Here is a 25,453-nt window from a genome sequence, read left to right on the forward strand (position 1 = left end):
GGAAAAATTTCACTACGGCGGAGAACGCCCGGTGTCTGAGACTGTGATTCAAGGGCCCAAGTACTTTTGAAACACTGAGCGGACGGCCGTCCACTGCTGCCAGCTCCGACTATAGAAGGCCACGAGCTTCAGTGTCGACCACAGGACATCAAAATGTGCTTGACATCTTTCACAACATCGCACATGGAGCAGTTTGCGGAAGCTGCTTTTCCGGTCATGTGTTAAAAGCGAGGGCTGTATTGGACCTTAAGACGGAACCGGTGGATTAGGGTCTCCATGGACCGAGGGAGCGAGGCTGGGACCACGAACTAAAAGTCTGGGTGGCTGATCAGTGGCGGCCTTGCAGAATCACTGAGCCACAGGTCTCTGCTTAGTCTCTTCGTTAAAGTTGGCAACACTAAACGGGTGTCAGTGGGGTAAAATACACCTTACGAACAGGACAGGACTGATGTGACCGGGAAGCCGCTGCATCTGCCGCGTCATTCCGAGGTATGCAGGAATTGCCAGGGATCCACCGAAGGATGATGTCATGTCCTTGTGCTACACACGCTTTGCAAGTCTTAATGGCGTCGTGTACGATTGAAACAAGACCTGCTGACCCACCCAGCGCTTGTAATGCTAGCAATCCGGTCTGTGGATCACTGTAAACAACCCATGATTTTGGCCCTTCATATACGTGCCTCTATAAATTGTATCGCCATGATCATCGCGTGGAACTCTGATATATGCACAAGTGGATCCTGGCACATTGTATACACATCCGTGAAAATGCACGCTCTGCCCCTCTGACTGTGCATTACCTGAAGAGCTTGCTGACGCGCAACACTTGAGGGCACTAACTTTCTCCCTGCGAGACCCGGTACTTTCGCGAACACCCGAGGCAGTAGCAAAGTCCAGGGAGGGCTGGAGTGCACTGGAAAAAGCTTATGCCGGGGGACGTAAGTGCGGAACGGCATAATAGCTTGATGAAACGTCGAAAAACTTCGTGTCGAGAGAGCACTTGACAACGGGTGCCGACGAAATCTCGTTGTCAACATTGGTTGGTTAGGCTAACAGACGGCGAAAGCGTTGGTTAGGTCGGTGCAGGGGCGGATCTAGGATTTTCCCGAGCGGGGTGTCCGCTTACAAACATTAAACCTGTACTAAAAAGCACGGTTATCGTCCTTCTGAACGGCGGGGTTGCTGCGCAGACAACGGACGGAAACACGAGAAAGCACGGAGGAACGTAAAACCACAATTCCCATATCGGACCCAACTCCTGGGAACTAGGCCAACCGGAAGACCCGCGTACACTAATAATGAATAACGCTGTTGTTTGTAAATTTCCAAGTGAGGCTGGGTTGGTTAGGCAAACAGGCGGCGAAACCGTTGGTTGGTTGTTAGGCGAACGTAATGGCGCAGCATTTGTGTCCTTTCGAGATACGCACACTGCCGGGCATCCGTGGTTCGTTCAACGCTACCACCGGAAATGCAACGCGATGCACAAAATTTCTGAAATCTCCTAGCTTATAGCAAAGCCCATTGCAATTCCTCTGGAGAGTCGTAGTTTGAGGACACTTATTGTCTTTACCAGTACAAAGTTCATCAGCGGGGTCAGTATAGTACAAAAGCGTCTGAATTTCAGATGGAGGAGGAGTGTCGTTTTGGGAGGAACCCGAGAGGTCTGCCTGCCTGATTAGGCGGCATGTTTCTCGGGAAGGGAAAGGTGGTGGAGAGGAGGAGAGGAAAGGGTGAAGTGGAAGACCGCTCGGGGGGAGGATAACTGCGTCTATGGGCCGACTTCAGGGGAACTGTGCCGGCATACGCCTATTACACATCTGAGGGAAACCCAGGAAAAACCCCAGACGGAACAGCCGGCCCGCGGATTCGAACCGCGGACCTCCCAGTCTCCAAGCGCACGCGTTACCGCTGCGCCACCGGAGCTGGTGAGAATTTCAGATAAACTTCTCATGTGCGGCATACCGCTGACTATTGCATGAAGGGCAGCAAAAAGCATGGGGGCTATTATCTCCATAGACCCTTTCGTTGATGTTGTCCGCTCAATGCTCGATGCCCGATGTTGATGCTCAAACAAGATAATGGAGGGAAGAAAATGAAAGGTAGCGTTTTGGCGATAACGTTGGTTGAGAATCGGCGCCACTATTCCCCCTCACAAAGCGGCTTGCTCCATGCTTTGCGGACCATCTGATGTCAGTTGAGAAAGGGTGACACCGAGAGGGGGAGAGGAGAAAGTGGCCGCACAACTCTCGTAACGCCCGAAAATTGTTCATTTTCGCGTATTTTTATTAGGGCACATAAAAGTGCTGTGGTCTCAATTCTAGCGGACTAGGCTCCACAGGGTTGTGGTGTACAACTTTACCAATTACGCGGTCAACATATTTTCACTAATTATTAAGATTAATTATGAAGGTTCATTAACGGCTGCACTAATTAGTGATACACCACTACTTTTGAGTAGGTCCTATCGGGAATAGATGTATTCAACGACGTTTCCAAAAGAAAAATAAATCGCGAATTTCAAAAAACTCTGGCCAGCCTTACGTGACGCATCCTGTGTAAGCGGAGAGTAGCCTTTTTCTTTTTCTCTTTTTTTTTTTTTTGCGCTATGCACCAAATCGTTCTATGTCAGAGCAGGCATTCCTGCGCGCAATGTTATCGCATTTCGTACGCGTTTGTCAATGCGGCAAAGAGTACAGTAACTGTTTTCAAATTTTTAATACAAACATTGCGAGCGTTCTTTGAAGCTTCGAAGAAAGAATCACGAAAGGAAGCATTTCATTGCGCGTGTTTCTCAACCACAGTGTTTCTCAACCGGGGTTCTGAGAGCCTTGTCCTGAGGTTCCGCGAACAGGGTACTGTTCCAGCACCAGCGTGTCTAACTTGAGCGCCCTACCAAGACTCCCTCTCCGACAGCCCCGTGATCGGACCGTGCTCGAGATACGATCTTTTGGATTTGGATTGACATAGATATCGCAGGATCAGGTTGCCGAAGCTGACGGTCATTGCAAAGAGAAGTTCTCAAAGCAGAGCTATTCAGAAAGCAAGAGCTGTTCTGTCTGCAAGGAGCTCATCGGTTGGGTCGACCAGCAACTGAACCCGTCAATTTATCCGCACCACGTTTTTGCTTTTCTCTTGTGTTTCGAAAGCATGCAAGCACTTGGAAATGCAAAGCTACTTCGGAGAAACATCGGAGCTACTCTAGTGCCTACATGAACTCGGCATTTACAAGCATCAAAGTATTGCGAGACAGTTGAATGAATCCGACAAACCTCAATCGACATCTTGCGACGAAACCAGAAAAAAATGAAGAAATTATTATTCGACAGTGACACAGAACAATTCCCTACTTGTACAACTTCTTTTTTTTCTTATTCCGTGTTAGCGCCGCGATGCAACTGTGGCCATGAGCGGCGTACAGATGTGGGCAGACGGAGAGAGGACAGCAGTTAACAAGTGGGGGACAGGGGGCTAGTGTCCGCCCGGGGCCGACTTCAGGGGGAACTGTGCCGACGCTTCGTCTGGAAAGTCTTCGGAAAACCCAGGGAAAACCTCAGACAGCACAGCCGGTGGGAGGATTCGAACCCACCACCTCCCAGTCTTCAGAACGACATTGGTCATGCCGCTGGTTGTATACAACATCTAGTTCGCCGCACACACTTCACACAGTTGCCCCAGTGCAATAGGTTCCTCGAGGTCGTGCTGGCACGATCACTGGTTCCCTCGAGCAGCATAAGTTGAGAACCACTGCAACCAACCATACTCCCGAATGACCCTTTGTCGCCTCTCTTCATGCCTTGAAATGGGGAGGCGGACGCGATTCTGTGACACTTTATGAGTTATGTTCCCGTCACAAAAAAACGCGTACGCCCCGCGCTTTCTACACATTCAGTTTATCATCAATCAAGTCATCAAATAATCACGTGTCATTCAGTACCGTGATTGGCCTTAAAGGGACGGCTGCATCCGTTCTAGTCAATTTCGAAACTACAGTGCCATTTTATTCCTTTGATTGGGCAATCGCCCCTCAAAACGTCAGCTTGTACATTGGGTTTCCCTCTCTCCCCTCCCCCACTACACGCTCCGACAAAGGAACTCCCCCCCCCCCCCCAAACCGAGGGTCTGGATCCGCCCCTGATGACAAGAGTGAACGACCGATGTTGAGAGTATGCCGGAATTCCCTATCTGGAAAAACTAGAGAACGTCACTCCCTAAGAACCAATGAGGGAGCGACCGTGAGAAAAGGAATACCGGTCCTTGGGTTAGGGAGTGGCGTCACGTCGCCGGAGCCTCTGCAGTCGTGGAAGCAGCGTTGATCTTCAAAATTCGTTTATTTAATATCTAAGAACTTTTCGGACGAAAAAATAGCCAAGTACATTGTTGGTCGATGCCGAACATAGTGGTATCTGCTTCATTAATGGGTTTCCGGATCCAACCGTCCCTTTAATTCAGCCTGTTATGCGTGGTGAAGTTCTGTTTAAAGGGACAACCAAACGCGGTCGGATCTACAACTCCCAGTTGATATGTAGGCTCTAGAAGGGATCAAAATAAATCCTTAACGGGGCACTAAAATGCGAAAACAAGTTGATTTCATATCGCGTTACACCCTATGTTAATTTCGTACTTGTTATCATAATTCAAAACTTTGATTCCGTTACGGAGCTACAATCGAAATTATACCGGACTCTTTCTTGCTTCGGCTCTAAGCAGTGAATGTCGTTCAGCTCGTGCATCGGTGTTTTTAGTTCATGCTGCGCGTGCACGCACGTGCCACGCCATGAAGCAGTCTCCGCGAAAAACGTAGTGCGATTCGCGATGCGGACTGTCGTCGCTGTCCGGATGGGAAGATAAATGTTGTCAGTGGAACATTCATGAGAACTGTTGTGGGCTACAATTCAGTGAATCAGTATTCAAAAATGCAGTAGTGCGCATCATGCCGCGTATATACGGAACACTACGATCGGGCCCGTTCCAAATTCACACGGCCACGATAGCTATATGCGCGCGTTTCTCCTGCTGTCTCATTGGATGACGCCAATCTTTGCCTCCGGGGGGTCCCATTCGTTGCCGCCAAAGACGGCTCTGTTTTCATTGCGTTTCATTGCGTCGGCACAGTTCCCTTACAAGTCGGCCCAGGACGCACATTCCCCTAGGGCGTGAGTCGTGACGTTGCCCACATACGTGAGGCCGACAACGGCAAGCCCTATCACCACCACCACCACCACCACCATTGCGTTTTTCTTCTAAACGGTAGTGCCGTTTGAACTAATTTTGCTTGCAATACACTAATTGAAACACGGACTTTCATTTGAGAGCAAGTTGTTTTTGCATTTAAGTGCCCCTTTAAGTTCAACAACAGCACCAATAAATGAAGAAGTGAGGATGCAATTAAGCATTCACAACGGGAAATACGGAATTTTCTTACTTGCACAAGACGAGTGCCAGCGGTATGCAGCCAGCGCACCAGGTTTTCCTAAAAACTTGCTTCAGTTGGCGTGGTACACCCTGCATATACGTGCGTGCGTGCGCGCGCGCGCGCGCGCGCGTGTGTGTGTGTGTGTTGTACAGCTCGCATCAGAGTTAACTTGAATGCCATTCCGGCCTGCGGACCTTGGTGGTGCTCAGTAGAAATAACGCCTAATTGTGTTTTGGTAATATATTTACAGTTAGAGGTGTGACCCTCGTTATGTAGGCGTTGTTTTCTGCTATAGGCGCTGCCAGGGTCGCTTCGCAGGCTGGAGCGTTGTCCAAGTTAACTTTGACGCGAGCCGTACAAAAGACTTTTCGTTTTCCCTTTGCGTTTATTTCCCCTTCTTTTTCCTTTGTAAACCTCGCTATTCATCCATCACCAAAGAAATGTGATCCCGAAAACGTGTCACCAACCAAAGCAACTAACACCAACAGTTGCCTTCGCCGCAACGCTGTCATGCACCGAGTGCACGTTTTGCTGTCACCGCAGTAGGACGGTGCAGTAAACAGCATCAGCTTGTCCATTGCGTCGCAATTTATGAGTGAAAGATTTAGGAATGACGTCGCATGCGCTGAACGACGAGTAAAATGGTCTTTGCCTGCGTAGACGTCCAAAAGCGTAAGGCCTTCAGGTTTATCTCTGTAGACCTTCCAAGAAGCCAAGATAATCGAACCTGCACCGTTCTCTGTCAACAAAAGTGAAGATCACGTCTTTACACCGTGTAAATTTCAAAATACTTTTAATCAGAGCAATGCGCTTTACGAAAGCCAGGAACGTCGGGCAAAACCGAAAACACTGTCACGTCAACGCACCCGTGTCATACATCGCACTCAGAACTCCTAAGCGACACATTCACGTAGTTTGTTCATTTGGCACACTTAAGACACTGAAGCGTACGAAGTCCTTTCCTTGTCCGATCCAAACACTGGACGCTTAAGAAGAAGGCAGGCAGAGCTGTAGTTAATAGCAAGCGTGCTTCGAAGCCGTCGAAGAGTTAAGATAAACTTTGATAGCATATCCTCGTCCCCCGTTGAACAGCAGCTGCTGCTGTGGCGCCCCCTCGCGCCGGTACTTCGCAATGTCACATGTTCCGTACAAAGGAGAGAGCGACTCGTCCGCGTGACACTACGTAGGCGACACCGGAGGGAAGAGGGGGCACATCGGGGTCATAGATTGATGATGAGCTTCTGGGTGCCGGAGAAGTGCCACTTGTGATTGTGGCCAATGTCAACCAGCAGGTGTGTGTAGAGGGGCAGATGACGTTTGTGCACCACACGGTACTTGGCGGTGCTGAGTCCGTCACGGTTCATGCGGTACCAGGCCATACGAACCAGGGCCATCCTGCAAGATAGGAAGTCATGTAGAAGAACAGAACATGTACTGATGCTCACTGAATCCAGTTGCATTTGTGTGGTACGCGCAAGGTGTTTCATGTTTGAGGTTCGTTTCCCGGATGAACTATGTGCAATAGACCTCTATCGGAGAAATGTCGTCATGACGTAGGTAGACGGACTGAAACCGAAACAAATCGGAAGGGGAGGGCTGGGTTCCACGAATGGGCTCTTGTTGCCTCTCATTAAAAGAAAAGTAGGACCGAAGGTCGCGTCCCTTTCAGAGACCATCGTAATCCCATCAGGACTGTGGCTTTCTGCGCGACCTCGTTCGCCCCCTAGCTTCGAGCGTAGTCCAACGCTACCAAATTGGTGGCGCTGTCGAACACTATGACGTCATTTGTTTACAAACAGGGAGAGGTCCATTAGCTTGAAACATCAGTGTACATTATGTGTGGTCTTTTTCGAAAGCTAAGGGAAGAGCATGCAATTTCTTATGCGCCAACGCATAAACGTAATACGAGTTAGTCCCCTTTATAGAGTTATAGGTTTTGTGGCCCAGCTAATCAAGCAGAAGGGACATGTTCGATATATCAGACTCCAGACAAACGACAGAGGGAGAATTTAGGGTAATGAACAGCCCTCTAAGAGTACAACAGATGATGATCATTTCTTGCATGAGATCTTAGATAACATTTACATTATTTTTAATCGTCAGATCAAAGGGCATTGTGATCCTCTTTTTGTAGGAAATGCGTTGCCAGAGTTAATTCTGAGCTGGCAGATTTGAGACCCCACAGACCTTGTCGACGAAATCTCTTGTCAAGAGATAAGATGGACAATCTCTTGTGACAGGGCTTACCGACGAAATCTCTAGAACCGGCGTGTGGGCAGTATTGATTGATTGTTTAGCAATAGTGCGGAGAAGTTTTGGAATAATTTTGCAGTTGGGACTTCGATATGGCTGGTTCACAAGAGATTCGATCTTGGACAGATGTGCGGATGTCATGAACAACATTTCTGCATTGTCACGGCGTACGCACGCATGCATCGAAGCGACCTTAAATGCACCCCCGCAAATGGTGTCTGTAAAAGTGTGTGTGTTCAAGCGTCGCACGAAGGGCTTTAGCTCCAGGGCGCCCGCGGACATCAACCCACCCCATACTCGGCGACTCCTTTCAGACTGCAAGGCTCTAGTTAACGAGCACTTGCCTTGAAAAGCTGGCCAATGTTGCTCGGTGCGCGTCAAATGTGACTCACTTCCTGAAGCAGGCTCTTTACTTCCTCCACTTACTTCGGCGCGAAAAGATGCCAAATAATAAAATTCCCCGCTTTACTTTACGACGCGGCGCAGAGTGAAAGTAAAATTATATTGGCGGTTTTATCGTACTTTTACTGCTATATACACGTTTCTCCTGTTGGCGATAATCCAGAATAGAAAATCAATGGCTCAGTACGTGTCGCAGGAAAGCGGGAGAGCATGGCCGCTCGCCGGGATGTGTAACCCAATATTGAAACTGCGTATTTACTGTAAGACCCTCGATTTCGCGAACTCAATTTCTCGCGCGACGGGCACAGGACACACATTCGCGGCTGCCAAATTTCGCGAATTCTGGGTGCTAAAACACGGTGGCTTACTCCGTCGTGATAAGCTCGAGATTGCCCCCCAGCAAATTTGATCATAGCAACACTGCAGGACATGCTTGGGCTGTGAAACACTAAGAGTGCTTAAAGATCTGTTCCAGTCTATTTATCGAGTGTCATTTTATTTGTCTTCTTTTCAAGTGTTGAGGGAGAGGTAAGCCAATATTTGGCTAGTTTCTCTTAAAACAATTCACCGGACCAAAAACGAAAAAATCACACACACACACGCAGGCGCGCACGCACAAAATCACACACAGGAAAATGAAGATGAGCGGGAGCGCACGTGAGACAGGTCCCGCAGGTTTGCGGCCTTGAGGAACTGTAGCAGGTAGCCTACCGGCCATGCGGCATTTGTCGTCTGTAGACCATACATCGAGAATATTTGCGCAGTGGTAAGCGGCCGGTTGTCCAGTGTGGAGAAACGCTTGTCTAGGATCTTTCTCTCGTCCTCATATTTCGTGCAGTGCGGTAGTAGATCAGTGGATTTTATTCTTCGTGGATCACTGACCGCGGTATCGAAAATGCCACGGGAAATAGTGGCGTACTTTGACCGTTCATCGGTGGAACACAGAGCAGACGCCGGATGTTGAGAGTATGACGGAATTCCCCTCTCTGGAAAAAGGCGGAAACGTCATTCCCTACACCACCAACCAGAGCACGTCCTTGAGAAAAGGAATGCCGCTGACGTCTGGACGGCGCCTTTCTCCTGTGAGCGCCGCCCATCCGAACCGCCACAGCCCTTGTAACGAAGCAACGATGTTGTACGAAGATGAACGAGTCCTTGCTTTCTCGCTCGGGACCCAAGAAAACAGAGCAGCTCTCTGTCTGTCGGTAACTCCCGTTATTTTTCAACCTAACAAGAAATGTCAGGTCAGTTACTAGGCTAGGTGTACGCTCCATTAATACCACAGGCGGCGGGAAATGGCCTAAGCCTGAGTTTGCGACTGCACAAATGAGCCTTACGAAAGCGGATAAAGGAGGCGGTCAATCAGCCAGTGCATTTTGGTCTCCTGAGAAGCCGCAGCTCTTACGCAATGTGTGGTACCCAAACTGGTAATCGAATATCGGAGATGAAACGGCAAGGCTCATTGATCGGTTAGTGGCGTTTTACTGCCGAGCGGTCTGCATGCCGATATGGCGGCGTGTCTCTCTGTAGGATCATGCGTCCTGGGGCGACTTCACAGCGAACTGCGCCGACATTTGCCTTACAGTGTTTCGAGGAAGCGCCAGGGAAGACGCCCACACAACGAAGCTAAATATTTGTCTGATAGGGATGGAATGCCAAGACGAATAAGGATGGAATGCCAAGACGCAGTTCTTTTCGCCGTTTTCTTTGTGGTTCCGTTAAAACAGAAAGACGTTGACGCAAATGACTCGATCGCTTCCATGGAAACTGGGAGCAGTGACGTTTTGTGAAAGGATTGATAGCACTAGCTGCCTTTGTAAACATGGTAAGTAAACACGGACGTGGGCGTCTGGGAATGACAGACGTACCTGATGTTGTTTGGCGACTCCGGCCGGTGAATGTGCTTGATCATTGTGTACCTCGCAACTGAGGCAGGTGGGCGGATGATTTTTAACTTCTTGTGCTTGATCCTGTAGCGGGATGAATAATAGAGTCAATAACCTTTCTCGTACTTTTCGTAAGCTACATTTGCTTGATCAAACCGAAAATATCAGACACGTTGTGAATTAGACGCACGTGTAATTGAGACATTATTTAACTCGCTCGACATGATTGAGACTCGCGCTTGTAAGATCCGCGACCACAGTACTCGAGACTGCTGTATCCGCACCTGCACCCGCGCGGGTATTCAGTATATCCGCACATCCGCGTTCATTGCAATTGTAAGAAGGAAAAAATCTATATAACCCAAATGCAATACTTTTTACTTACAAATACTTTTACTTCTCATCAGTCAATCTGTTTGTCTACGCTTGACGAATAATTGCGATTAACTGCAGAGCAACGCAAGAGAAGACACTAACGCTTCGTTGTGGTGTATGAGGCAATTAAACACAGAAGGACAAACACAACGCACGCCTCGCAACGCCCAGTTGCATACTTCAGTTGAATGATGACAGTTGAAGAAAAGGCACCGGCTGTGGGATTCGAACCAGCACCTTCTGATTACAATCAGAGCGTGTGGGTTCGAATCGCACTGCTGACACTAATGATTGTTTGCGGATAAATTGCGGGTCGGTTTTCTCCGCGCGGATTTCAGAACGTTCTTTTTTCATCCCGGCAAGCAAGGATGTTACGCGAGTCGGCGTACATAACGGCATCCGCGGCTCTGACTGCACGGATATACGATAGCCACGCGGTAGTAACGACTACAGAAATTTGACTACATATTGCGCCACTATAGTCGTGTTAGCCCTGTAACTGTTTTCTCGACAATTTGTGGAAATTTCTAAACGGAGTGTTGCAGCGACCTGGTGCTTGCATTTTTACACTTTTATGACTTGTTGAAGCTTCATAAATGCATTTAAAAAATTATTTGACCATGCGTTCTATTTGCGCCAGTTAAAGGGTTAAGGAAAAGAAATCTAGTCCGTCAACTACGTATGCCGTTGGAGATAAGGAGGCGCAATAGCGCGCCAAGAGAAATACTGCAGCGCCACCACGTAGCGTGGTGTCATGTGGCCAGCCTTAATAGCCGATACGCAAGCAGAGTGAGTATGATGGGTTACATTATCTCGCGGAGGAGCGAGCGTGACCTCTCTGTGTCCAGCCCTTCTGTCTGTGGCGCAGTAATATCGTGAGAGGTGACGGACAAGATTTCTTTTCCTCCTTAAGTTGAGCACGACTATAGCGGAAAATGGTTGAGGAGGCTGCTCTCCCCGCGGAAGCAGCTCTCTATCTCTCCCAGCAGCCGGCCGAGTATCGCGCTGCTGAGAGGTGCGAGGCGACCGTCGTTCAATTCGTAATGAAATACGTCGCCTCGCGCCAATATAGGCGTCTGACATTCCTACCGTGCTTGCTAGAGTTAATCCAACTCTCGTTCGCTGCATTGATTCATCGGGTGAGACTCGCTGTCGCATTTACAGTTGCGTTATCGACAAGTTCGACATTGCGACAAGAGGACTCCTGTGGTCGCCTTGAAAATCGGGAACACGTCCTTCCCCATTGCCAACACTAATAATCCTTTCAGGACTAGAGTTATAATGCCGTTAAATCAGCCATTACTGTCGCCCTTTCACTATCACGAAATTGTTCAGTCCATGGTGAGATCCGGCTGACCAGTTCCACGCCCTAAAAGGTTTGTTAACCTCCCTGGGCACCTTTCTACACCTTGTCATCGGTACAAGTGAACTGCGGTTGCCGGTTCCAGGCTAGTGGAGACACAATTCTTTAAAATGAATCCAATCCAATCCAATTCAATTTAGGACTGCGGTCCTTACTGTGAGGCTCTTCTCTGATGACGATGACGTTGATTGCAGTTTTTATGGCACGACCAATTACCGCGACCCAGGCGGAAGAGCATAGCTCATTGCGGTGGGACACCGCACTCATTATCTCCCAAATAAACTGTTGTTGTTGCTGTTGTCGGCAACATGTTGCCCGGAGGTTGCTAAAATGTGTGGCGACTCACCGGTAGGCCATGTCGTCGTCTTCTCCTCCCCAACCCCAGTAGAGGTTTGAGAAGCCGTTCACTTTCAGGAAATGCTCTACCTTAATGGCGAACACACCTCCTACCAATAACTGGTAGGGAAGCCTGAAAGGGACAAATATGAAGAATTATTATGATATCGTTAGAATGCATTCGATTTTTGTTCATTGGTCCTTGATGTCGGGAGAAAGGTAATTTTGGAATTTTGGGTAGACGACCAATCTGCCTGCCCTGAGGCACGTCACCCGTGGGAGGTGGAAGTGGGAGGGAGGGCATGGTGCGTACGGTAGCTGACATTGATATCGCCAGCAAAATAATTTGATTACAAAACGGAGAGTAAAGAAAATAAAAAAGCAATGGACTTCCTGCCGTGAGGTTAGAATTGTTGAAAAACGTGATATGTTGATGATATGCTGGTATGTTCACAAATGATCGAGGCAAAGTACAAACGACGGCTGTCTTCAACCAGTTCATTTTCAACCGTTCAATGTGTTGCCTAGATCCTTTTTTATTGATTGAAGCACGACGATAATGTAAATCCATACATCATTCAATAAAAGGCACATATGAAAATTATAGTTATATTTCTCTTAACACCGCCTGGCACATTGACACCGACGTCCGGCATTTCGAATCTGTGTGCTGAGATAAGTTTTTTTTTTAAGTTCCATGTTAGTTAACAGATGGAGAGAGGACAGCAGGAAGGAGTGGGAGACAGAGAAGGGGAAGGGGGATACTTTGATGAGTTACCAAACGCGTGTCATGTACCGTCTGGAGGAAAACGTGAACTATGAAGAAAACAGGAAAAGAGCATGTTCTTCTGTTTCGCAATTGAACGCTGTAAGGCTACCTCAAGTATACTTCGTACGCTATCGCCTTTGCGTACGTAAGGAATAGGTTGATGGTTCTGCGCACTGCGCGAAGCTCTCTTTCTGTTATGAGAGTGCGCCGAACCATCAACGCTATCCCTTACATACGCAAGGGCGATAGCGTACGAAGTACTAAAATTCTCTAGTATCATATCATGCTCTGCGAGGCGCATGTGGGCCCAAAATTTAAGACGCTTTCTTAGCATCCTAGGTCCGACTCGGTTTTCGACTTCGAGTACTGGGCAACCATACCAATCCTACTCACTTCACAAACACCTTATAGTTTAGATTACTCACGTGTAATTGAACTTGTCTATCGCTACAGACATGTGTCGAGGACTCGGCGGACATGAGTACATGTTGCGGTCGTCCTCGGGGATTAAGTCCACGTCGTGAAATACGAAGCAATGGAAGTCGGAGTCCTTGAAGGCTTCCCGAACGGCGGCGTTCATCAGGACCCCCTTATTGAAGGTGTCGTTGCCGTACTGCGAGAAACAGAAATAACAGATATGTGTAGTCTGTCTGTCAGATTTCGAATACAAAACAACGGAGCATATTTTCTGAAAAGATGTCTTTAATAGTGGTGCCTTTTAGGAGGTACCGTGGCTCCCAAAAGACATTGGTAATTGCTACGTCAACAACAACAGAATGATTCTTATATAAGGAAATTAAATAGTGCTGAGGTAGGTGATGAGGATGAGAGAGAGAAAATATGTTTATTTACAAATAACATTGGAGCTGGGTGATACCCATCAGGGGTCTGCTGCTCCATTCCTTGAAAGCGTTTCAATTACGCATGAATAAAATAATCGGCGATAAAATAAAATGAATAAAAATGAATAAAATAAAATATATATACAGAAAAGAAGACACATGCGACAACACACACACACACACACACACACACACACACACACACACACACACACACACACACACACAAAATACGTATGTACCAGACTTGGGATGTGAGGTACATCCCGGTGCTGATGTGATTTAATTCACATTCGTGTTAGTAACGAGTGATGATACGGGGGATGATGAGGATGACATGGGTGATTTAGCGCTGGGGACTGCAGTATCCTACCCCACTACATGTGAGACATTAGGATGAGTCATGTAGTTCAGAGAACAATTGAGCGGTCCAGGGTGACTGTAATACAGAACAAACAGAGGGCGCAATGAAGAAAAGAGCACTCATTGAAAGGCACAATATAACACTAAAGTGTCTGGTGCAAACACGTGGTTGTCAGGGAGTCATAATCTTATGAAGACCCCGATGGTGTTACACAGGGTTCTGACAAGTGTCTATAACTGCAGCCAAGTTGAAGAGCTTCTAGCTGATGCTATTCAACTGAGTACGATGCATCCGCACCTCTGTTTCTCCAAGAGGCCGTGGTTTCGCATAGCTCACATTCTTCAAGTACGTGCACGATGTTCTTCGAGACGCCATAAGCCGCTACGCAGTATCTAATCATGTACCGGAATCATCGAGTGAAAGCTACATTGAAGCGACGTCTGTGCAGAAGGGCTGCAAAATGGCGTTGTAAACGGTTCGGAATGGAATAGGACAACTTGGTATACACCGAATACATGAAATTGAGTCGAGACGCACACATGCATTCCCTACTCAGCTACGCACTAGTACACTCAGGAAGGAGACAGTGGAATATCCGACAGCATGAACGCATATGCATCAGCTCCGCTTTCATGTCGCTTTCAGATACAGAGTACAACATGCTGACTGGTACATACATATAAGCTATTTCTCTGTGTAAAAAGAACAGGTCCCACGTAGGGGCGCAGTTGTGGATCACCATGTTATGATTTCATTTAAGCCTCCAACAAATTTCTCTAATAAAGTGTTCATAGTGAGAGCTTGTTCTTATTTGTCACCCTTGTGTCCGTGTTTCTACTGTGCACTTTTCCCGTTCTCGGTACTAACCTTATTTACTGGTCAGCGTAGCACACATCTCGTACAAAGGCCAATACGTTTTGCCAATAGCAGACGACACAGACAAGATGTACGCGTGCATAGTGCTTTCACTTTTTTATGTTGTGATGCGCATTATCGAATGTAAAGATTCAACTTTTCCATTTCCATATTGAGATGACCCAAGACTTGCCAGTAGCAAAAGTGATAAAAGATTTAATACAACATAGCAGCAAACAGAGATGAACAGAAGCAGCCGCTTCTGAGGAAACCAAAAACAAAAACAGAACTACGTGCACGCACGCACCCCTTCTTCGCGGCTACTACATCCCTCCCTCTTCAGCTGTAGCCATAGCGTTCCGGGCTTTTCCGTGTGCGGGTGGGATAACGCCGGACAGCATTGTCTCCGGACCCAGTTACATGCGGTGGTGGTCGACGGTCGATGCCGATACCGATGGCACCGCCATCCCTCGGGTGGTTCTCGTTCTCGGGCGCCCAGGATGCGTGTGCCTCCGGAGGAGGTAACGGCGGAGGAAACCGTTCACGCAGTCGAGAAACGGCAATGGGAATTGCCTGGTCCTCCCAAGACTCCACCGAGTTTCGCCCCTTGATGTGGTCCTTGTGCACCCGATGCCGAAGCTGGTGCTCATCTTCGAATACATAAATGACCGATCCCTGCTTAGCCACAATGATACAGATTCTCCAGTGCGCCTTCTTGCAAGGGTCCAACATCCAAACCTTTCGATTTATCTGAAAACTCCTGTTCCGCGTTTTCCTATTAAAGTTCGTCCTCTGGCGGTCCCGTGACGCGCCAACTTTCGCAGACACGAACGGCTGACACGGACCGATAAGATCCAACGTGTGGCGGTAATGTCGGCCGTTCAACATTTCGCGGGGCGGACGTCCTGTTGTGACGTGCGGTGTTACTCGATACTTGAACAAGAAGGCGCGAACAGTGTCCTTACTCCCCTCCTCTGTGGAGCGGCGAAGAGCCGTTTTGAAAGTGCGAACAAAATTATCCGTATAACCCGTTGGACTGGTGGTGGTAAGGCGGAGTAAGAATATGTTTGATTCCATTCGCTTGAAGAAACCGGCTGAAATCTTTGCTGGTGAAAGGCGGGCCATTATCGGTGACCAACACTTCCGGCAAGCCATTTCGGTTAAACATTTCGCTGAAGGCAGTGGAGGTGTGCGCAGCCGTGGTGCTCGTTAGATGCGATATCTCAGGCCACTTGCTAAAAGCGTCGATCACGATCAGGTAACGCTTCTCGTCCAGATCTGCAAAATCGGCATGCAGACGCGTCCAAGGCTTTTCGGCAGGTTCCCATTGATGAAGCGGAACCGGGACGTCCTGTGCCGCAACAGCAGCACATGGTCCACAGGACTTCACTTGCTCTTCAATGTCCCGATCTAGGCCGGGCCACCAGAGATAAGACCTGGCTAGCATCTTCATTTTCGTCTGACCTACATGCCCCTCATGCAGGATGCTCAAAAGAGAATTCCGGAACATTGGCGGAATCACTGTTCGGAGTCCCCAAAGCAGGCACCCTTTGTGCAATGTTAACTCCGTGCGGCGTACATGGTATGGCTTGACGTCTGCGTCGACGTTTGTTGGCCAGCCCTCGCTAACGGCTTCGGCCACCCTGGCCAGCAAAGAGTTTTGACGGGTAGCCTCAGCAATATCTTCTACCGTGATGGGCAAGGTGGAAACAGTAGGATCCAGGACAGCGTTCACTTCTGTGAGAAAGACGTCAAACACGCCCTTCTCCATATCTGTGTCGAAAAACTTGTCTGGGTCTTCCGGAAGTCTGGAGAGACCGTCTGCGTTTCCAAACTTGGCCGTCGGTACGTACTCTATATCAAACGTGTAATTCATGAGAATCAACGCCCAACGTTGCATTCGGCTTGCCGATGTCACAGGAACTCCCTTCTTCGAGCCAAAAATAAAAAAAGAACCAAGAAAGCCAAATCTAAAATGTTCAAGGAAAAGTTCAGTCACATATTAGTCATGTTCGAACTGTAAGTTGGTCCACTGGCTTACCCTTCCAAGATGCGAAGTCAACAAAATTGAGACTGAAATTAGCAGAAGGAGCTCACGACGCAGAAATCACATTCTCCGTTGTTCTTGCAATGGGGTGATATCAGCGGCAATTGCGGTTTCGTTGATTTCGTCGCGAGGCGAGGCATAGAGTTTCACTTCCTATATGCGCCTGAAGCACGCTGAACTTGGAATACAATGCTGGGCAGTTTCAGTAGCTACATTGTATTGCTCTATCCAACCGACGCAACTTCGAAATCATTCAAATGATACGCAGACATGGATTGGATTGGATTGCCTTTCCTTTCGTGTTTAGTGTTCCTGATGTGATACCCCAAGCGGATCCTGTCTAACCCACTCTGACTTTCAAAGTGGTTCCAGTTTAACCCATTAGGCTCTGGCCAAACCCACTTTGACTTCAGAGTGAACACAATTTAGCCAGAAAATGGTTCTATTTCGAACCACTTTGCCGACCAAGTGGTTCCAGTTTAGCCCACAACGGCTCTGACTAACCCACTCTGACCTCCACTTTGGCAAGATAATGGTTCCATTTCAAACCACTTTGCTGACCAAGTGGTTTCACCTTAAACCACTTTGCTGACAAAGTGGTTCCACTTTGACCCACTTTGTTGTTCAAGTGGTTCCACTATATCCCACTTGGGATTCCACTTTATTTTTTCACCTGGGAACGTTGCTCTTAAAAGTAGCAGCGTTGTCGGAAACCACAACTTTTGTTCCTTCAAACATTTTATAGACAGTGACAATTTAAGTCCTACAATTGGGACCGCCCACTCATCCGTGGACGGCTCCTGCGATTGGCTACCAGCCTTTGCACGACGCCCCCACTTCTTGATGTAGTGCCGGCGGTGTCCAGATCTCTCTCTCTCCCCAGTCCCCACTTGGCCACGCCGCACTACACTCGCGCGCGCGGGGCGATTCTTGTGTGGATGCGGGGTCAAGTGTATGACTTATGTTGTCACTGACTCTTGGCTCATGAAAGCGATGATAGAGTTGGAGTCCTCCTTTCCAGATATTGTTGCTACCACTCCAGTGCACTCGTCAATGGATACGAGGAAATATTGAGTTCTCCGCAGCCCTTCGGCTTTCTTCTTCAGTTCTGCGAAGCCAAGGTGCACCACTTCGAAGGGAACTGAGGAACGAGGTGGCAAAATCATCGTGTCTGGTTTCGGCCTGTACTTGGCTTTCTGTGTTTGGCATATGTGGCACGACCTAATGTAGTTTTCAACGTCTTTCTTCATTCCGGGCCTGGTAAACCTTTCGGTGAGCTTGGAATATATCCTATTAAAGCCGTCGTGTCCACCCGACTGAGGACTGTCGTTTATTAGTTTAAAGTGTTACCGTCTGCTATTGACTCTTCATCGCAGGTAGGAGGGCGGCCGGTTACAACGTTCACTGTGTTACGTTTCGGAAAGGAGAGCTGTGTTGCAGTGACACCAGGTCTTCGTTGTGACGTCCGTTCTTCCATCTTACGCGTCTTTATTCCGTAGGAGTTGGCAGTGCCCAATGTCGACTATACCACTTGCGCTGGTCAACTGACACGTTCTGAAACACGTCTAGGAGACTTTCAACAGCTGTTGGCCCCTGTTGGACTTGTTTTTGAAGCTCTTTCGGAAGGCCATGCACCATCAGAGATGACGGACGACTCTGGCTTCATGCGTTCAGCAATGTGCCCCCAGCAGCCTCCTCTTTTAATAAAAGTACTCCATGACTGGACCTCCCTTGTACTTGAAAAAGATAGCTTTGTCCTAGCTTTCAACTGGGTTTTCACGAAATGATCGGAGAAAGTTCGTCCTCCAGGTTTGCCAGGATTCTTGAGATTGAGTGATTCGTAGCTCATACGACTTTTTTTCTTTTTTTTTTTTTTGCAGCTCCGGTGAGAAGAAGACACATGTTCTTTATTTTGTCGTCATCTTTCACCCAGTGGTTCTTTTCGCACGCGTATTCGTAGAACGTTATTCACGCTTCAGGGCTAGATGTCGTCCCGTCGAACGGGTCCGGCTTCACTAGTTCGAACCGTGGTTTACTGCTGGTGTGTGGTGCGTGGTGTACCGTGGTACCAGCTGCTCCTACGATCTCACTAAAAACTTTTCGCTGGACGTCTAATAAGAATTGAAGTAAGGCATTCCCAATGTCTGATGTGCCGTAGTGCTGCTTTTGTGCACCATTTCCATTTCTTCCGGAGGTCCTCAACAGCGGTGTTACACGTATTCGATACATACCTGGGTAAATTACTTCTAAAATGTAATTAAATTACATTACTCATTACTCCAGTTAGAATTTAATTAAATTACATTACTCATTACTGCAATTGAAATGTAATGAAATTACGTCATAATTACTACGAAAAAGTAATGACATTACAGAGTCATTACTGCGAACTTAATCGTAACGCTATTGAGGATGTGGAAATTAATTGTCAAACAACACTATGTTGTAACAACAAGATATACTTTATTCTGTGCGTCACAATGGTTGTCACTCTCTCTTTTTGCGAAAAGGTCGTGTTGCGGCGTAGAAGCAACTGACTTTCGAAGTGACCGTCGTTAGGCTGCCCCTCTTATGAGGGAACGTGTCTTTAGCCATGCTGAAGACTCTCTCGACCGATGCAGACGATGGCAACGCGGTGTTGTACTCATAGTCATCATCATCCACACAAAGAATTACGAATATGGCGTACGCACCTTCGATCTCATCAAATCAGGAGACAGAGCGATATCATTACGAACGCCGGATATGTCCCACTCCTGCGGTTTTCGTGTTATGTGGTCAAGTTCTGTTTTTATAAAGCGCGGGCGTTAAAATCTTCCATGTTAGTAACACTGGACCACATGAGATGACTGCTTCCAGGACGACGAACAGGAAGCGACTCCACGGGAAAACGGCAGCTTCCATTGTTCGTGGCCCACAGACCTCGCACTCGACCCGTCCACACCGCTGGTCACGCAAATGTGTTAAAAACGAAAGCCGAGCTCTCTGGACGCAAACGCAAGAAACCTTCTTGCCTTCTCTGGTTGCCACCACTTCTATATAGCTGCCGACTTGACTGATGAGAAAGGAAGCTCGGTGAGACACCTCGCAAATGACGGCAATTTCCGATGCGAAATGAGGCTGTCGGTATCCCGTGACCTTTCCATACGCTAGAATAGCCTCAGACTCCCTGCAGATGGGTTTTGGGCATCGGGTGTCCGACGTGAAACCGTGAAATATACCTCGTGGCTTCGGAATATGTTCACCTTTTTTTCTTTTTTTGTTCATAACGAAAAGTTCATCTTGTGAGCTGGACTCTTTACGATGACCCGGATGCGTACTTTCGGTCTTTTTTGAGGGGCAAGGCTTACATGGTGCGTGGCCGTTTTGCGCGTTTTTATTTTGCTTTTATGAAAGACGCGGAGATGCTACGATATCGCGAACGAAGTATAGTGCGAAAGCGTGCGTAAAAGAGATAAACGAACCGAATGCACGGTAATGTCTAGGGATCAGGCACGTTGGTCTGTGGAAGTATACGTCATATAAACGATCCTATCCGGGTGCGGATATAAATATTCTCCTGTGTCGGTTCTAAAATCTTTGGCCCAATATTGGTGGGTGATATGGATGCCTATACTGTATACCATCCTCAGGTAGCTTTCCCATGACTGGACAGCAGACTTTTCGTTTCGGCTAATGCCCGAAGACAACAGCCTGCGGTCCAGGAGCATCAACTTAGCGGGTGGGCCCTCAGGAGCTTCAAAGTTAACGCACGCAGTGCGACTTTAGGGGTGACATCTGGTGCATTGCGAGGACGATTTTACGAGGGATGTGTCTTGTCCTGTGATGGCGTTTTTCTTTGAGAAACAAGAGAACTATAGCGTTCCGATTTACGAATCCTTCATTTCATTTTCTGCAAGAAATGGAAAAATAATTCCTTCGAGTCCTTGAGGGTGGTGTTCGGACAAAAAACGCGGTTGAATTGTTGGTATGATCGGAATGGTGAGTGCCAGAAATACATGTAACCAAAATATTTCGTTTTAAAACAGTCGGAAATATTAGAAAATGATTTCAATTGGATTTTGCTGCCGGCTGCGCGCTCCCGACTGAATTCAGGCAACACTGTGTGGCCCACGTCACTGGAGTCTATTATGATGGCAGGCTGTCAGTCACAATAACGCAGTCTTCCGACTCATAATCTGCTGCCGAACAGTCGGTAGAAACATCTGCGTTCATGCTTTCAGTGGTATCGGATGGCAACCAGCCCTGCGACGACACCAGCTGAGCGATTGGGAATCTCGCCGGCAATGCCAATTACGTCACCGGAAGAGTCGAAGCAGGGAAGGGCCGTTTCAACCGGAAGCTGCCAGTTGGTTTCGAATTCGATGTTTTTGATGTTTTATGAAAGAACATGAACAAATTTTGCGAATATTTTTTGGTGTTTTCTTCTTTGAAGGCATCTCCAAGTGGATATCACATTAGCTTCATAATTCGGGACTCGGACTAATTCGGACTAATTCGTGACTATTAAGCGGAGGAGTGGAACACAGAGGAGGAAAGGCGCCGTCCAGACGATACTGATGCAAAACTATCGATAGTAAGAAAACTATCGAGCTGCTAGTATTGGCAGCGGCATCTGAAAGCTTATTCCGAAAGAAACCCACACTGCAAATTTTGTGCGCGACAGAAAATTCGAAACATTTTTTTTAAAATCCCGACTGAAATTGCGGAGAAAAGACGCGAGACGACGCCTGGTGGGAAACAGTCGCCCATTCGTCGAGCAACAGTGTTACATGCCCCCAACCCTCTGTCGGCTAAGTCATGGGCTAAGTAGCCGGCTTCTTGCACTTTCTTTCGAAAGTTCGTTCAAGCGAGATAGTTACTGATATATATCCCCTCAAAATGCAGGAACATTGCTACGTCGTGGAAATCTGTAACATAACTGTCAGCAGAATCACCATGAGAGTCACCTACGCAAAAATGCACCACGTCCGGCGAGCCGGCACGGCGATGGTAGCGGTCTACAGATGTCGCTGTACGCTCCCATTGTTATTGAGATGTTTATGTTCGCCGCCCTCTATGGCGGGAACCGCGGAGTTCGTGTTGGGGCCTACACACAGGGTTTCCCGTAATATTAAATCTGAATTTTCTAAAACACTATGATGTGGATTTGAACGAAATTTGTGGCGTTTGCATACTGAGCACCCAAGCTGTCAATTGAACCAGCAATAAAAAAAAAAATTATATCTGCTGCTTAACAGTACCCATCACATTTCGCGTGTCATTTGGGGAATCCAGGAATTCTCGTGACGTCAATGGTTATTGAGCTACCCGAACAGGGACACAATTTTGTGGGAACACCCTGAAATGATTCCCGGGTCTTTGCAGACAGATAAACCCTCTCCCGGAGAATTGGAAGCCGTGCAGGCACACTATCTGTATTAGTATTTTCTTGATAACAAAAGTATCGTTTTGCAACAATAATTTTCAAGTATGGTTTCTGTAATTAATTTCACTCTAAAAAACACGTCGTGCCTTTACCTGTTCAACGACGTAAATGCGGTAATTGAGGAGTTGTCGCTGGAGTATAGGATGCAGGTAGTTGAGCAAGATGAGAAGATGAGGTCGACGGTCTCGGTAAGGCACCACGACGGCCACTCGATGGCGCGCTGTGCAGTGTGGAGGGGACCACAAGGGGGCACTTCCCCGTCCTGGACCCCTGGAAGGTACACCTTTTAGCCGAGCGGACGGATGCAGATCTAGGTCCACTTGGATGCGTCCCACTAGACATGGAAAGGAGAGAGAACCAGGTGTCAGTCGGGAACACAGGATATTCAACAGAAGGCTACGATGGCAATATTTCAAAACACGTGGCGAGTATTCAGTGTATCGCAGTATTAGCTAGACTGAAGTGGAATGCCAGAAGGTACAGAAGTCGAAGTCTTTATTCTGGGCTGCTCGGGTTCACGGTTCAGCCCAGTAGCAGCAGGAATGATTGAACCTATTCGAAGGATCTCATTTTTGATTGTACATCATTGATCATCATTGATTGTAGGTTGTACATATTTAATAAATAGTAATCACAACCAAATTTCTCAGTCGAATTTTGCCTGATATGTGTACCTATTTTTTGCAGTTTGACATTCTTGTAACCATAGTTTGCACGCAGAACATCTATGTTGTTATTGTGTTAGTTAAAAGCAAAGTGAATCTGAGCAGTTACTTGTGTACTTAGATAACCACGTTAATAAAATATTCTGAATAGCGTGAATTCTAATCAGTTGCGCAGTATGAACTACCTTGTGGCTGGATTAACCGTCTCATATCATATGAATGATGCGGCGCATTTTGTCGTATCGCACCAGCTGGACACCCCCAGCTCTCGTGTTGGTACACTCTTAAAAATGAAATTAACCACATCGCATGCTCCTAGCCAACCATCAACCCGAATGACATCGTTATTTCCTCTGATTTTTTGAAAACGGGAGGCGTACGCCTTTTTGTGACACTCACGCAGAAATGTCAATTGTCGCAAAAAAGGCGCACGCCCCACTCTTTCAACAAATGAAGAGTGATAGAAGTATCACTGTGTACAATGGTTGGCTTTCAGCGTGCAATGCGGTGAAGCTTTGTTTTAAGAATGTAGGACCTGGCTTATTTGCCAATAGATAACAACCCGTCGAGTGCAGTCCTTACTTTTAGTGAGCAACATTTCTGTATAACTAGTTTTTTACGTGTCACCCTCTCCCCTCTCTTTACTCAACAGTAAGAAAACAAAACAACCGAAAACTAGCGGTGTGGCTGAGTGGATAAAAGCACCTAAAAGCATCCACTCCTTGGTGGTAGTCAAGGCCGTGCTGAAGATCGAGAGGTGGTGGGTTCGCATTCTACCACCAGCTATGCTGTCTGATGTCATCACAGTTCCCCAAGAAGTCGGCCCAGGACGCGTACGAACCCCTCTGTCCTCCAATCCTTCCTGCTGTCCTCTGTCAACGTCTGTACACTGCTCATAGTCACAGTTGCTTCGCGGCGGTTACAAAGAATAAAAAAAAACGAAACAAAGACAAAGCTTCACCGTATAACACGCTCTGTGCAAATTATTGCGCCGAATGACGCAGCTGTCGCTTCTGACTTAAGGAGAGAGCGAGGCGTACGACCTTCTGTGACATAGTTTGTATTGCCAACTGTATAGGATGGGACAAGACGCAATGCTTGCCCACGTCGCAAAATGTTGCTGCCCTCGCCCTAAAAAGGAAGAGCAGGCCGCAGCGCAGACAATTTAACGTAACTGAACAAGTGTCACTAAAAGGAGTCCGCTTTGTTTTTCCCGATTTCTCTTCGAATTTACATGTTGAAAGTTTGGAACCTAAATGGAACCTCGAAGATCCTAATATTCACCCAAAGAAGTTGCATTAAAGGCTTTGCCGTGCCACAGCCAAAGTGCTCCTAGCGAACGAATGCAGAGCGGGGGTGAGAGGAATCTGTTGCACACGCTTTTAGATTCTTAATACACGGGATCTATGGGGAGATGAACAGATGGAGCCTGCTTTATATTTTGTTTGTTCTTGGGCATGAGAGTGGTGCAGGATCAACCCGGACTTTCATTTGAGAATATATACCTTCTCAGCTCACCTCCCCGCGCGCGCGATCCGAACATAATGGGAACCACCTAAAGAAGACTTCTTTTTCGACTGTATCCTCCCGGTACTTGTTGAATATTCAACATAGAGTTCTTAACATAACAAAAGCCTGCAGCAGCGAGCGTTCACCCACAACCTCCGAGAGCGGATAAAGGAGTGCAGCTTCGCATTGTAATTGCTGAGTCTACAATTTCCAATAAGAGGGAATCATAGATTAAATCTGTGCACAACGTGCGAATGATGTCCTAAACGACAACGGAAGCGAAATTTGTCAATTGCAAGAAAAGGTCCGAACGAGGTACAACAAGGTGTAAATCTTGGACAAAAGGGAGGGGGCGCAGATTAACTGATGTTTGTCTGCGTGTCCCGTGCCTCTCGGTTATTCGTTCCTTCATCAAGGTGGAGATCTTACGCAGAATTATGGTGCTACTAGTATTTTGTGAGTATGGGTGTTACGGATGGGCATATTATTGACGATTACGAGCTCGCTGGGCAGCACGCCCGATACGATCACCCATGGAACGAGCCCGCTGTCGCAAAGCATTGCAGGAGAATAATCTGAGGAGCGCGTGACGTCAAATGTTCCTCGTGCACCATGGGCGGCTGCCAGGTGAACGGGATAAACACGGAGAATTTCGAACAACGCCTCTAAACGTTCGATTCGGAGATCTCGTGGATGTCTGAAGGCGACATCTCCTATGAGAGATGGGTTCGTACCTATGTTTCTTTTTCGTCCCCCCCCCCCCCCCCCCCGCAGACGTACGCCGAGTCGCCACGTGGAAGTGAAGATTTGTGCCTTCCCTCGTTTCTGTGAAAATAGACCTCTGCCCGAGAAACGTCATCATGGTAATCCCCTCAAGACTTGGCTTTCGGTCGCGACCTTGTTCACCCCTAGTGGTCTCTCCCGTGGTCTGCTACGGCGGCGCGGC

At 47.7% G+C, this 25,453-nt stretch overlaps 1 protein-coding gene and 1 long non-coding RNA gene across 2 annotated transcripts in view; one reads left to right on the top strand and one right to left on the bottom strand.

Annotated features, from left to right (window-relative positions):
* Positions 1-25,453, top strand: part of LOC135400375 (uncharacterized) — a 199,634-nt gene that overhangs the window by 23,364 nt on the left and 150,817 nt on the right. The gene's annotated exons all lie outside the window — the stretch shown is intronic.
* The window catches only part of LOC135400371 (beta-1,4-N-acetylgalactosaminyltransferase bre-4-like), a 367,240-nt gene continuing 347,990 nt past the window's right edge, over positions 6,204-25,453 (bottom strand). The window contains exons 2-6 of the mRNA XM_064632217.1: positions 22,426-22,667; positions 13,223-13,410; positions 12,039-12,161; positions 9,937-10,038; positions 6,204-6,808 (exon numbers count right to left, since the gene is read on the bottom strand). Coding sequence (XP_064488287.1) covers positions 6,634-6,808; positions 9,937-10,038; positions 12,039-12,161; positions 13,223-13,410; positions 22,426-22,667 — 830 coding nt within the window. The 3' untranslated portion in view covers positions 6,204-6,633. The remainder of the gene's footprint in view (positions 6,809-9,936; positions 10,039-12,038; positions 12,162-13,222; positions 13,411-22,425; positions 22,668-25,453) is intronic.

Source organism: Ornithodoros turicata, chromosome 7 (genome assembly GCF_037126465.1).
Source record: "Ornithodoros turicata isolate Travis chromosome 7, ASM3712646v1, whole genome shotgun sequence".
Lineage (NCBI taxonomy): Eukaryota > Metazoa > Arthropoda > Arachnida > Ixodida > Argasidae > Ornithodoros > Ornithodoros turicata.